At 33.8% G+C, this 15,893-nt stretch overlaps 1 protein-coding gene across 1 annotated transcript in view; it reads left to right on the top strand.

Moving 5' to 3' along the window:
* The window catches only part of Polr2A (RNA polymerase II subunit RpII215), a 224,370-nt gene that overhangs the window by 46,411 nt on the left and 162,066 nt on the right, over nucleotides 1-15,893 (top strand). The window contains exons 4-6 of the mRNA XM_090413957.1: nucleotides 1,831-2,112; nucleotides 9,899-10,060; nucleotides 10,264-10,484. Of these exons, the coding sequence (XP_090270083.1) occupies nucleotides 1,831-2,112; nucleotides 9,899-10,060; nucleotides 10,264-10,484 (665 nt within the window). The remainder of the gene's footprint in view (nucleotides 1-1,830; nucleotides 2,113-9,898; nucleotides 10,061-10,263; nucleotides 10,485-15,893) is intronic.

Here is a 15,893-nt window from a genome sequence, read left to right as displayed (position 1 = left end):
ACTGCCCACTCAGTCTCCAAATGTTAGATAGGGCTAAATGGCTTCACCTACTCCCTATATACAGGAATGAAAAGGCGTTAGCAGATTTTTTTTTTATTTTTTTAATAAAATGTATTCCTTTATATTTGAGTATTACTATTTATATATTATTTACTTGGTTTGCTCTCCCACATTTCCAGTTTTTGCTAGCTGATTGCTCTTCAATATTTTCTGCTGCCTTTCTGCCACTTGTTTCATTTAACAATCTTTCAAAGTAATTACCTCAAACATCTTGGATCTCTTTATCTTCAGTTTCATCTCTTATTCCTTAAATAGTATTCTTTTCTTCATTTCTGATAACCATAATAACATTTTGTCACTTTCATGGTATTTTCTAAATTCTTAACATGCTTTACATACTGCTTTGTTTACTTGCATATTTTCTCTATTTTTTCAGAGCACACCTGACTTGTTAGTGTTAGGAACTTTTAAAATGCTTTCTTCTTCTGTCCTTGCAAAACAACTTATCACATATATACTGAACAGATCATTGTTTTCTTCTGTCTTCTAATGAATCTCCTTGGTTTATCATTTTCAGACTTTCACCTTTTTCTGTATTATGTTATAATATAGAATATGAAATAATAATATTTGTATATTTGATTCTATGTTCACCTCTGAATGCTAGTCAGCTTTGATTAATTTTAACACTTTATTTTTCTTTTCAATATGATATTCAATTTTATCATGCTAAAAACTAAATGATCACTTTCTATTTTGGATCTCTTGTGTACTCTTATGTCCTAACTGGCATAATATGAATTTTTGAACATCTTTATTGGAATGTGGTATTTACTGATTAGTCTTTGTCCAGAATGGAAATCTACCTGGAACTTTTTGTTGTTATTAGCTTTGCTCTTCTCTCCAAAATTTTCCAAAACATTTCATTCTAATATTCATTCACTTCATTGCCATTTAACTCTCAAAATTTCCAAGTACCAGCTCTCCTTTTGCTTTATAATGCTGGTTTTCTCTCTGAAAAATTCCTCCACTTCTGCTCAGAAACTTCTGTACTGCCATAGGCACAAATAAAGTCTATTGTCCATTTCTCCATTTTAACCCCCCCCCACCATGTTATTTAGAAGATCTTTACCCATTATTGCTTATTTGTTTTGATAATGCTGAATTGGTGATGTTTCACTAATTATGTCGACATGATGCGTCTGTAATTCTTTTGTTAGTTTCACTTCTTTTATGGTTGATTAACCTTGTTTAATTGGATGTCGTAGTTAGTTATCATGACCTTTCATATTTTGATTTAAGTCAGTACAAAATAGGAATTGTTAGGCTAAACCCAAAATTGCAGCCTATCCTCATTCATTCAGTTTCCAGAATAAACTACTAATTTGGTACACTTGAGAAACTGAAAATTTGAGCATTAGGTTTGAAGCCCCAGTCTGTTTTATACATTCCTTAAAAGGCTGTGTGAATATCTCCAGTTATCTAACTCTGACAATTAAGTGAAGGTTTTTGAGTTTTAACATATTCATAATCATTTAAGTTCTAATGATCAATCCTCACCTCCTAATAGGAGATGAGGATCTGTATGGATAGATAAGGATAGATTCTGTATGGACTTTGTGCAGGTTTCCTCCCAGTTAAATTTACTTAATTTTAAAATAAAATCAATTAAATAAATCAACTAATTAAATATTTGCTGCTTTTTTTCTATCTAAAATTAAAAATTTTAACTTTATAGCAGATATTAATAAATCAGATTTTTAGAAATGATATACTGTATTTGTTGATAATCAGTAAAGTAATAATATGATGTTATTTGTCTTGTTATAGGGTCATGGTGGCTGTGGGAGGTATCAACCAAAAATTAAAAGAAGCGGATTAGATTTAGTTGCTGAGTGGAAACATGTGAATGAGGATTCTCAAGAAAAAAAAATTCCTTTAACAGCTGAAAGAGTATGGGAAATTTTCAAACATATTTCAGATGAAGAGTGTGCAATTTTAGGGATGGATCCTAAGTTCGCTCGTCCTGACTGGATGATAGTTACAGTACTGCCAGTTCCACCACTTCCAGTTCGGCCTGCAGTTGTGATGTTTGGATCAGCTCGAAATCAAGTTATTATTTAAATTTTTTTATCATTAATTATTCATTATTATTTAACCAGTTCATTTTAGCTATTTTATTTTACATTTTATTTAAAAAAACCTAATGTGTTCGAAGATGAGGCTGAATATTTTGAATGATCTTTTGTGCAAAAATCACAAAAAATCTTTTGTGATCTTTTGCGCAAAACTTTGTTGCACAAAAATGAACTGAAAATGTTCTTTCAGAATTTGTTGATGTTGACTGAACAGTTAGCAAAGCCTGATATTATTTTTTTTCCAAGTTTTTCTTCTTTTCTTTATATTTTTAATAATACAAATTATTGTTTCTACTTAAAAAATTTATCTGCCAATGAGAATGGTAACATCAAGGAATTTTTTATATTTAAAATTTGATTTCTGTCATGTTGTACCATCATTTTATATTTTGGTTTTATCTGCCAGGTTGGCAGAAAAAAGACCCAGAGGAAGACCAAAATATAGGTGGATTGATACAAAGATAAAAACAAGTGTTCTCTGCAAGGTTGGCAGGAAAAAGACCCACAGGAAGACCAAGATATAGGTTTACTGATATGGTAAAAAGTGCCTTAGAAGATAGAAATATAAGATATGTTGATGTTTGGAGTTTTGACAGGTGACAGACTGATTTGAAGGAAAATTGTAGATGGGAAGTTAGTAATGATGTAAATTTTTCGTGTAGTACTATCATATCCTGTACACCCGTTGAGGGTACATGGCAGTAATTTGATGATGAAAATTTGATTTGCTTTTCCAGTGTTAACCTTTATTCTTGATTAGCCCCAGAATTCTCTTCCTTTTTTATGTGAAATCTAAGCTCTGTTTTGTTTGTACTTCAGTGATCGAAGAAATTTTAAGTCATCTTTTTGCACTTTTATATGATTTCCATTTTAAGTAACACAGCCTACATTACCTGAAGTTTCTCTGAACTTTGTTAACATGAAGTTAATAACCAAATGTACTGAATAAAAGGTTTGGGAAGATCAAGCTGGATTCAGGTCAAATAGAGGTTGCCAGGACCAGATTTCTCAATTAAGACAGATAGTTGAGAAATTACAGGAATATAACAAGGATCTGTATTTAAATTTTCTAGGTTTAGAAAAGATATGTAACAGGGTGTCAGCAGGAAATCTGTCCAAAACGCTATAGTCAGATGGTGTAAATGAGCAATTATATCAGGCAATTCTATGTTTGAGTTGTAAGTCATAGCTAGAACTGAAGGTGGTACGTGCTTTCATGTTAAATCAGGTGTGAGACAATGATGTGCATTATCTTTACTGATTCATTATCTACATGGATTACATTAGGAAGGAAAGTGGTATCAAACGCGATATCAAAATTAGAGATGTTAATCTGAGCTCTTTACTTTATGCAGATAATGTTATACTTCTAAATAAGTCCAGTACCAATCTGCAGGATTTCCTGGTGAAATTGAATGATGGTTGTAATAAATTTGTTAGTAAAGGACAGACAATGAAAATACGTAGAAGCATTGGAATGATCAGATGCATTCCGAATAAGAACAAGTAAAACATTTTAGCTACTTAGGCACAATTTTTAGTGAAGGAGGCAAATTAAATATTTAAATAGACAATAGAATTAGAAAGCTGATATGATAAGAAGGCAACTAAATAAATCAACTAGCTGCCTATAAGTCAGTGTTCAAACCAATTTTAATATAATGAGAGGGAGAGTTTTGTTAGAAATAAAATACTTGATCAGAGACCACAGATATATATGTTCTGAGAACAGTTAGGGGATTGATCAGATGGCATCGGTGGCAGTATTGTATTTAAAAATGAGGATATTATGAAAGAGCCATTGTTAGCATTCAGGAATGTATTAGCAGAGCTAATCTCAGATGTTATGATTACTTAAACAGAATGGGAGAGGAAAGGTTAGCAAAACAATTGTTCTTTGCTATGTTGGCAGGAAAAAAAAAACACATATAGGAAGACCAAGATGTGTTGGATGATTACAGTAAAAAGTGCCTTAAAAGACAGAAATATTTGATCTGATAATGTTGGAGTCTTGACAGGTTAATTTTGAGATAATTGTTGATTGAAAGTTAGTAATGATGTAACTTTTTCATGCAATACTATCATAATATCCTGTATACCCCCTGAGGGTACATATCAAGAATTTGATGATCATGATGAAAAATGAACAGAACATCTCACATCATGAAGCATAGACAAAACCATTAGCCATAGCATCTTTACCAAAATTCTCTTATGCTGAGAAGAGGTAGCAGTTAAGAAAATATCTCAACCATCACAAACCAGTATGTATATTCTCCAATCCAGTATAGTTTTCTGTCATTCTTGTAATGTGAAGGTTATTAAAAGGCAACTTCAACAACTTCAAACTTTAAAATATTTTGGGAGAGTCTTATCCTTATTAGTTGCAAGCAGTACGTTTTGTCACACATTGCATCTACTGTACTGCATTATGCTAACATGTGGCTCATATCTTTTGAAATCCATTGTTGATGTTCTGCCTTTTTGAATTGTCCATTCACTGATGATGACCTGTTATATTCAGATCATAATACTTGATTTAATAAAGTGTTGTTAAACCTTTTGTGGTTGTGCTTTGTCAGTGTTTATTATACATAAAGCTACTTGAGATCATAATGTCAGGAAAGTAATCCCAGGGAATTTGCAACATTATTACATTATTAGGGATGGTGGTGGTCAGGGACTGTGGTTTTTACATGTTACTTTATTATTTAATTACTATGTCACAGGTTCCACTAAAAATTATTATCAGCTATGTTGACTCGGTATGTAGATATGTTCATGTTATTTCCTGACTGAATTCTGAGAATTAGAAAAAACAAATGAATTTAACACACGTTTCGTCGGAATGCTGACTTCTTCAGGCATGAGAACATTAAAAGCAAACATAAAAAACACCATAAAGAAACATTGTACCACTACAATAACAGACTATGAACTGGAACTGAAGTTACAGTCTGGGCTAAAGTTCTATTGTTAGGCATATGCGAGCGTGTGACTTCACAAGTGCGCCAGTATCCGATAACAGAGCTATGTGAATCTGCCAGACTATAACTATGGTTACTGTTTATGTGAGTAGAGTCTAGGATAATTTCTTTGGATTCAACTATGCAACATTCTACTTCATCGTGGCATGTTTGATGTTGTATTCCAGTCTATTTTGTGTTGGCGGCCTTCATTATTTGTCTTCACTGAGAACAGGACATGGCTTGAGAGGGCGCTTGTTCTGGTTCTACTATAAGCGATGTCTCTCTGATGTTCTTCGAGACGCAGGAGGATGGATTTCTCAGTTTGACCATCACAGTCACATATGATTTTAGAATTCCTAAACTCAGATCAATTCTAAGCTAACCAAAACAGGCTCACAACCATCTTCAGTTTCCAGGTGTATATAAAATTATATGTGACTGTGGGAAGCCATATCGTGGCCAAACTGACAAGTTCATCCTCCTGCGTCTCGAAGAACATAATTTTACCAGCTATATATATATACTAGGGGGATGGCACCCAACCCCCCAAGTTCCAGACTGATAGGCCAGTTCTCCTTGAATTCTGATGACTCGAATTTTGAAGACTCGAAAGGGGGGTTCTGCCCCTATGGTGCCCAACCCCCCTGAGTTCCAGACTGGTAGGCCGGTTCTCCTTGAATTCTGATGACTCGAATTTTGAAGACTCGACACTCAGGGTAGTCCCCGAGTTTCAAAATGTGACATAAAAAGGCTTATCATTTTATATATATAGGGTAGATATAGCTAGTAATGATTATGGCTTGAATCTTCATGATATTTCATCCATAAGTGAGCAATACATATGAGACTGAACACTTTAAAATTTTGCTAGGCAACACAAATGATGTAGCAATGTTTCTTAATATGTTCACATAGGGGTGATAGTAGCTCGCTTGCCATGAACCTAACCATCTGGCGAAGCAAGCGAAATTATCACAATTTCATTCGTGCGTGTCATCGGACATGCCTCTTTCTGTGACTGTTTCTTGATTGTAACTAATCTTGCATTGTATTGTACGGAATAGGTGAAAATTAATGTTCTTTTCAGAATATATCTTAAAAAACAATAATTAAAGAGAATGGGTTTAGCTCAGTCAATATAGATGTCCTTTAGTTGGAAAGACCTGGGTTCGATTCCCATCCATGATGTGAGGAACTTTATCTGGTTTTTTTCAACTAAAGGTGAGTGAACTGGTCTCATATGGAGGTCTCATATCATGTGTTTTTTTCTCCTGGTAAATCGGGATTTTCATCCCTCAATACAGACAAACTAGTGCCTTGAACACACAGCTACAGCCATAAATACTTACGGTATGGCAAGGAAGACAACGGGAAACTACCTTGCTTCATAATCATCTCCCTAGTATAGTTGCATATTGCTACACCACCAACCATAAGGTTGAAGGGAAAATATAACAAACAATTAAAGAGTGATATAGTTGATTATTAGTTACTATACTTCTTTTATAAAATATGTAAAGAATAGCAAATATAAGGAAGAGAAAAGAATAGGTGTGAATAAAAATACTTACAGTATTGTAAAATGGATTATGAATAATTCACATCTGTGATATTATATGTGTGCTTGTGTTATGAGTATCTGAAGGTGGAGTGAAGAGTACATGATCCTATAAATTCTAGACTTTCATATTTGCATTTATGATGGGCATAATTTAGAAAAAGAAAAAAAAAACTTATGAATAGATGGAAAAGGATTTGTTTGCAAAATATAAATCACTAACCAATAAGAAACAGGGACTGTATACATTGCTAGCTCAGTAAATAACTATAGACAGGGCTTATCCTATGATCTAATAATGCTGATCAGGTGATTTGTGTGGGTGTGACAGGAATACATGTGGGTTGATGGAGGAGCAAATCATCTTGTACAATTTATTGTGCTGGTTATATGTATGTCTTTCTTTTTTTTATATATTTCGCTTTATTTTCTGATAATTATTTTATTTAGTGATGATTAGTGTTTTTTACATAGCAGTATAATATATACATAAATAATTTTCTTAATAAGTTTAATTCTTGGAATTCACTTGTCTACCTGGAGTTTCACAATCCTGAGTTGTAGATAAGCTAATTTGCATATCTGTTAGTTTCTCTTACCATAAATTCCATTAGGCCATTTATACATAAATAATTTTCTTCTTAATAAGTTTAATTCTTGGAAATCACTTGTCTAACCTGGAGTTTCACAATCCTGAGATAAGCATTAATCTACATATCTGTTAGTTTCTCTTACCATAAATGCCATTAGTTAGAAATGCAGAGTACACTGCTGATGTATTTTCTGCATCAAGTGGTAAATATAACTCATCTTCTCTGCTGTATTCCTGAACCGGTACTACCACGTTACTTACCAGATTCATTTGTTTGAAACTGAAAATTCAGAAACCTTACTTTGTAAAATATCTTCTTCGTCAGATGAGGAACCTCTGTAAATATGATGATCAGCCTGTTTTCTACCCACTACAGGGTGAAGGCCTCTTCCATTGTGGGAGGGTTGGGTCTGATTCTCCTATGGTGACTCAGTTCATCTTGGGAGAGTGTATCTATATTTGGATGAATGAATGTATGAAGGTTGAAGACAATCACAAACATCCATACCTAGGCAGGATTCGAACCTGCAGCCTCTTAGCCTGAGAGCTGATGCACTAACCACTTGGCCAACCAGGCCGGCCTGTAAATACGTTACCCGATTGAAATCATCATCTCAATTATTCACTACATCTTTAAAAATTCAAACTTCATCACATGCAGTTTTTTTTTCTGACAGCGACTCAGGAAACTCATCACTAGAACATGTGGATTTCCCACATACAGTATGTTTCTAGTTTCTTGGCTTTCATCAGATGCGTTCTTCTTATAGAATATAGGAGGATTCATTTTCACTTAGGAATAGATAAATTTTTACTCCCTATATGACTGCCTTCCCTAAAAATTTACTCCCTAAATTTTTACTCCGAAGACTGAAAGCAGCTGTCCCTACATAGTGAACAACACTCCCTCGCTAACAGCCACTATACTGAGGACACTAAAAAAACAAGTAGTTTTATTTTGTATCACTGAATAAGGTGCAGAGACATTTGCAGTCTGTGTAATATATTTGTCAACAGATAGTGCAGTTGGAGACAACTGGGATAAGAATGCACTACCTAATGAATCACATATCCTCTCCCACAGAAATTATGCTGCATAGACTCATGCAAAACCATTTGTTCTACCAGCAAACACAGTATCTAACTAAAAACAATTGTCCTAACATTCGTCCAAATTTTCAATTACATGAAATAAGTGTTTGATTGCATTTCAAAATATCGATGCCATTACTAATATTATGTTCAAATAAAATTCTACATAAAATATCAGCTCACTGACTTGTGTCAGTGAGTCTGCCAGATGATGTGGAAGTGCACACAAACAAGTGGTAGTAAAATTCTAGCAAGAGTTGCAACTAACATGTGTATAAACCGTGTGTCAATTGAGCCCTCCCACCCGCCTGAAATGGAAGCAGCACACAAACAGTAATGAGAAGTCCTGTCAGTACGATAAACATGAAACACCTTCCTCATGTGAACGTGTTAAATAAAGTTGTACAAATGTCAAATCATGGTTTAGGATAATGAGAGAATTAAAATAAAATACAATCACGTGACACTGACTGTAGCAGACATGATTATAACAACAATTAGTTCTGATGAAAGCTCAAGTATAATACATGCTAAAGGAAATTCACCATAGCAGATATATCATTCATGATGATGAATGATAATCATTCATTATCATGAATGATTCTCACCTCCACATGAGACTAGCTAAGTCACCTTAAATTAAAAAGTTGCTCACATAGACTGAGCACTAAGCTCATTGGAACACGTGCAGCATCTTCTCAGCATCCCTTCACAGCACACCCTGAAACCCACAGAACAAGTTTTTTTTGTTCTCCTCCTCCATCACTGCTACTGCTGTATTGTGGAACAGTCTTCCCTATGATGTGTTTTCCAAAGAAAGCAATATACAGTCTTTTAAATCAAATGTAAACAAGTTACTCCCTTCTCAACCCATATACAGTACTAATGTACTATAGGTTGATCAACCAACCTCTTGTGTATGGACTCAACATAAAAAAACATCCTAGAGAAGATTTGAACTTAGATGCTTCTAACTAGAGGGCATTGTCTTTACTGAAGACGTGACGCTTGCTTATTACATTTATAAATTCAATAGTTTCCATGCGTGTCCTGAATGTAAATGAGAATTACAGTGCTGTATCTTACTGTATATTATTACTAATAATATACATTAATAATAATTATTATCAATATTACTATATTTCTTATAAATTATGTGAAACTTTGTGAAAGGGAGACAACAAGAAAGGATTAGTTTGCTGGATAAAAGATAAAAAGGCAAAAAAACATGAAAGTTAAATAAATATAGATAGATTACGGATATAAGGACTTGCTGATTTGAGTCTTCATGATCTTCAATTCTCATAGAAACATAGGTTTTTTCCATCATCTGAGGCACAGAAATCTGGCCAGGGAATACGTTTATTGACAAACGTAGCAAGCTGCATTGTTCTGACTGACATGATATTCAGCATAAAAGACAAGAAGAAGGTGAAATGAGTAAATGTAATAGATGTTTCTTGAGTTAAAAATCTTATCCTTCTGCTAAAATTCAAAACAAAATGGATTGTTATGTTTTCAGCTTATATATATATTTTTTTCATTTTAGGATGATCTTACCCATAAATTGGCAGACATTGTTAAAGCAAACAATGAACTCATACGAAATGAACAGAGTGGTGCAGCAGCTCATATCATTGCAGAGAATATAAAATTATTACAGTTTCATGTTGCTACTCTTGTTGACAATGAAATGCCAGGATTGCCAAAGGTAAGTAGTGTTGCATATGCTAGTACTCATCCGATAGGCATCTTTTGTGCATACTCCTTATGATGAGGCATTTTTATTGAAATATTCTGTGATTGCTAAAATCCACTCTAATTTTTTACTGAAGGTATAGAAATTTTTTATTGTTTTATTTCATATTTTGTTGTTATACATGCTCATTTAAAAATTTTTTTGAATCATTGCAGGCCATGCAGAAATCTGGACGACCTTTAAAATCAATAAAACAGAGACTAAAAAGTAAAGAAGGGCGTATTCGAGGAAATCTGATGGGAAAACGTGTCGATTTTTCTGCACGTACTGTAATTACTCCAGATCCAAATCTGAGGATTGATGAAGTAGGAATTCCAAGATCTATTGCTCAAAATCTTACATTTCCAGAAATAGTTACTCCTTTTAACATTGACAAGTAAGTATGTATCAGGTATTGGATAATCCTTTGTTCTGTTTTATGCACTATATCAATGAAAATCCTTGAAGTATGGAGTAATTACTTCGAAAAATTGCTAAATGAAACAAGCAGTGATAGCACAATGGTAAAAAACCCTCAACAGGCATACAGTCAGGAATACATATCCATACTTAAAGTAGAAAAAGCCATCAAAGGCTTGAAATGTGGAAAAGCAGCAGGAGTAGATGATATTCGACCAGAAATGCTGAAGTATGGTGGCATAAAAGTCTTGCAGTGGCTTCACTGCATAGTTCAGAAAGCCTGGATAGAGGGACGAATTCCCGATGATTGGAGTAGAGCTCTAATAGTACCCATATATGAAAAGGGAAATAAAACTGAATGTGAGAATTACAGAGGTATTTCCCTCTATGACAAGTATACTTGAGAAACCGTTGAGAAGAATTGTGGAAGAAAAGTTTGGTGAAGAACAAGCTGGATTCAGGCCAAATAGATGCTGTCAGGATCAGATCTTCACTTTACGACAAATAGTCGAGAAAGCATGGGAATATAACAAAGATCTGTATTTAAGCTTTGTCGATCTGGAAAAGGCATATGACAAGGTGCCAAGAGAGAAGCTATTCAATATGCTACAGTTATACGGTGTCAGTGGGGTATTATATCAAGCAATATTTAGTCTTTATTTGAGTTGTAAGTCAGCAGTTAGAATTGAAGGAAGTACAGGAAGATGGTTTAATGTTAAATCTGGTGTGGGACAAGGATGTACATTATCCCCTGTGTTATTCATTATCTATATGGATCATATTATGAAGGAAAGTGGTATTAAAGATGATATCAGAATTGGAGATGTTAATGTCAACTCTTTGTTTTATGCGGACGATGTTATACTTCTAAATAAATCCACTACAAGTTTGCAAGATTCCCTGACTAAATTGAATAACTGTTGTAATAGATATTGTATGAAGGTCAGCATTAAAAAGACAATGAAAATAGGTAGAATTGTTGAAAATGTCAACTGTGTTGTGAACGGGGAACCTGTGGAACAAGTAAAACATTTCAGCTACTTAGGCATGATAAAATTACTGAAGATGGTAAATTAAATATGGAAATAGACAACAGAATCAACAAAACTGGTATGGTAGAAAGTCAATTGAATGAATTCATATGGAATAAGAGAGAAATTACTTAGAACCCTAAATTAGCTGTATACAAGACAGTGTTCAAACCAGTTTTAACTTATGGATCTGAGAGCTGGGTCAGAAGTAAAACACTTGACCAAAGACTAGAGACCGCAGATATGAGAGTCCTGAGAAAGATTAGAGGTGTGAATAGATGGCATCAAATGGCAATATCATATTAAAAACCAGGATATTAGGAAAGAACTTGACATTGTCAGCATCCAAGAATGTGTTAGCAGAGCTAATCTCAGGTGGTATGATCACTTAAACAAAATGGGCAAAGAAAGATTAGCAAAACAAGTGTCCTCTGGGTTAACAACCCAGAGGAAGACCAAGATATAGGTGGATTGATACGGTACAATGTGCCTTAGACGATTGAAATATAAGATCTGATAATGTTAGTCTTGACAAGTAACAGACTGATTTGGAGGAAAATTGTAGATAGGAATTTAGTAATGATGTAAATTTTTCATGTAGCACTATCATATCCTGTACACCCCTTGAGGGGACGTGCCCGGAATTTGATGATAATGATGAATGAGTATTATTATATATAAAACTGAATATTATGAAATATAATCTTCACTCAATGTTATACTGTATGATTCTGCCAATGATGCTATCTGTTCACTTTCTGAATAATTCTAAGAATTCCACAGATATGACAATTCTGAGAAAGGAAGTGAACAGTTGGCATCAATGGTAGAATCATATTAAAAATGGGGATATTAGGAATGAATTTGGCATTCAGCATTCATGAATGTGTGAGCATAGGTAATCTCAGGTCACTTAAACAGAATGGGAGAGGAAAGATGAGCAATAGAAGCTTTTTTTTTTTCTTTTTTTTCCCCAGGATGGTAAGAAAAAGACAGAGAGAGAGAGAGAGATATCAAGATCTAAGTAAATTGATATAGTGCCTTCGGAGAGAGAAATATAAGATCTGATAGTACTAGAGTCCTGACAGATAAAACTGATTTGGAGTAAAGTTGTCAAATGGAAGTTATAATGTATGTAGTATTTTCATGTATTACTATCATTTTTACCTATGCAGCCATTAAGGGTACATATCAATAATTTCATTATGATGAGATTGATGATACATTAACTTTCAAAAATCACAGTGCAACATACATTAATGTTGCACTGTGATTTTTGAAGCTCATGCATTTTGTTTCCTGGGTTGTTGGCATTTCAGAAAGTGATCTGAATGGAAAAAGGTCTTCTGCATTCGTTAACCATCATTGATTAGTGTGAGAAATGCCTGCATTTGTATCACAAACAAGTTTATGGCTTTTTGACTGGGATTATTTTTGCAATGTCCAATAAGCATGTTGCCAAAATGACTGCAACTTTGAAAGTTATATTTAATGCCTTGGGTTGCTGAGGCTTGGTTTGTTGCTTTTTTTTAGACACCACCACTTCTGTATGTGAAGCATGTTCCTGTTCAGGTTTTGGTGCATTTTGATTTTTCAAAGTTGGATGTGGTAGGTTTTCTCTGTCTTGTTGTCATGATAGGCCTGGGTTGGTTTTGCTAGTTTAGAGATCGGATATTCCTTTCGCCCTTTGTAGTTGAGAGGGGTGTAGTTCACCACAATTGGTGGATTTTGTCAGTTCTCTTCTCGGTTTCTTGCATATAGTCATTATGTGATTTCCCTCCACACTTAATGCAACAAAACTCAGCCTTTCAGTAGTGCTGTGAATGGCCAATTTTTTGGCAGCAATGACATTGGCAATTGGATGCCCTTTGTCATATCGATTCTGGCTTGGTGACCAAGTCAATGACAGTTGTAAGGTCAAAGATCTCATGCTGCTTTATATTTTACTGAACACAAGCAGCATTTCCCGTTTGTCTGTTCTCAGTACTTCGGGTTGTAGTCTGCAATTTTGGAGATCAACTGCAACTTCTGTGATGAATCAGTGACAAACTGTTGTTTGTTATTGATTCGGTGATACTATGCAGCACCACCTTCAGATTCTTTTCAAGGTGAAGGTGTGGTGTGGGAACTATTTTTTCATCCATGAATTTGGTGATTGCATAGTAGTCAGTGACTCTGGTTAAAAGTGGATGACTTTGTTGGTGTTCTAAACTTTGTTTTACTGATTTTTTTAATGCTGAGGCTACTGCAATCCATTGTACCTTGTCTCCTAGTATGTCTGGCAGTATTCTTTCCCTTTTGTTGGTTTCTGCATCCATAGGTGTTTCTTTCTTTTCATTAGTTGTTTCCTTGTGACTTTTTTGTTGCCGACTTGTTGGAAACCATCTAGGTCTATGCTAGGTTCTTTTGTTGGCCTGGTGTGAGACAGATTAGGCACTATGTTTGGAAAATGGTGCAGCCATTTCTTCTCCAGGACCATTTTAGTCTGCTCATGCATCTTGAGCACCTCTTCATAGGCCAGGTATTCCCAGTTCAAATCTATCATTTGCTTCTGCTTTCCTGGGAATGGTTACAATAAGGAAAGAGAGAAAGTAAAAATTATACTTATCTACATCTGAAGGTTTGGAGAGTCAATGGAATGTTGAATCATAATCCGAAATCCCCGGTGATAGGTATAAAACAAAAAATAAATAAATAAATAAAATAAAATCTCCGAAATAATGCCTAGGGAAGAATCATCGTAAAATGATGAAAAATTAATAGAAGAAATTTTGAAATTCAGTTCTGTCCAAAAATGCAGTATGTAGCAATTCGTGTTTTTTTTCTACAGTGGATGTTCAAATTCTTCAACCAGTTAAACATGTGCATTTCATGTTTTGTATTCTGAGTTATTCTCGGGAAAGTGAAATTGATTGTAATAATTTCTTCAATAGTTTTAATTAATATTAAGCCTATTTATTAAAACTATCAATATTAAGCCTGTTTTAGCACTAATATAAATTACATTTTTCCTCCAGTAAACTAAGTAAATCAAGAACATTGATAACAAAAGCTAATATAAAAAAATTAATTTATGCAAGAAAATTATTGTAGAAAAATGTGAATTAGTGTTTTATGCTTTTTCTCACTGTACATTGGCAGATGATTATTATTATTATTAAATCATCTTTTAACTTGATCATAGTACTCTTTCATGCAAAAAGCTGAATAAATACATGTAAAAATTCTAATAATAGATAAAGCAATGAAAAATTTAAGGATTTTTTTTTTTCCAGAGCTATATTATTCCTGTTTATTCAGAAACAAATTCTATCAAAAATTATAAATGAAAATTCACATGCAGATTGAGTGTACTCTGAGCAGATGAAAATGAAAGAAGTTTAAAAATTTGTTATTTTCTTTGTAGGAAGTCTTAGTTGCAGTGCTGGCACACCAAATTTCACTTTTCTGAAATGTGAATAACATTTTTAGTTTTTGTCTTATTCTTTCCAGTTTATCTAACAATATTTTCTGATATAGGTATCTTATACTTTCCTCCTGGAATAATTCTGTTACTTCCTCTATCTTCCTCAGATAGAGGAAGTAACTCTTCCAAGTTACTTCCTCTATCTGCTAATGTTAGTAGTCTGGTATAATTTTTTCTGGTATGATTTTTCTGTTATAATGTAATTAATTAGAGATTGTTATGCCCTCTTGTGTTTTTCTTCTGTTTTATTCATAATTTGTACAAACTTGTAGCAAATTTTATTCTATTTGCATTAATTATTTCTTCATTAAATCTCTGGCACATATCTGAAATAGCCATTGTCAATTCTTGCATTTAAATTTCCAGTTATTATTAAATACTCCTTTTTATTTTTTTCTATCACATTTTGCAGAATCTTCATAAAATTCTTCTATTAATAATATTTACAATTTTTTTTTCCTTTATGTAGTTGTAAATGTAGTATTCTGATTGATATATAATTATATTCTTGTTCTCTTACCTTTATGTATCATTGTTCCAACTTCTTGTCTCTAATTACTGCACAGATTTTAATGTTATGATTTTCAAGTTCTTTAATTATTTCTTCTTCTTTACTTGTCAGTGTCATACATTCCAGCTGCCAGTTATCAGTATTTCTTCTTTTAGTTTTGCTTTCTTTATTATTCCTGTTGGATCTGATAAGAGCCATGCAGGCTTTCAAATTTTGGTTTGGTGAGCATTTGGGTTTTATCCTTCTGGCAAGTTGCTAAGCTCAACCAGAGAATGTTCCTATGTTGGCTGGGTATATATTGATGTAGCCTTCATAACTAGAGTTGCCTTCTGGAATTATGTAGTCCTCATGTCTGAGACCCATTCACCTCCACACCAT

This window comes from Typopeltis vanoorti, chromosome 24 (assembly GCF_054136105.1).
Source record: "Typopeltis vanoorti isolate ZY-2024b chromosome 24, IOZ_Tvanoo_1.0, whole genome shotgun sequence".
NCBI classification, from domain to species: Eukaryota; Metazoa; Arthropoda; class Arachnida; order Uropygi; family Thelyphonidae; genus Typopeltis; species Typopeltis vanoorti.
Note: the sequence above shows the minus strand (reverse complement) of the source record. Positions and strands in the feature narration are given on the sequence as shown.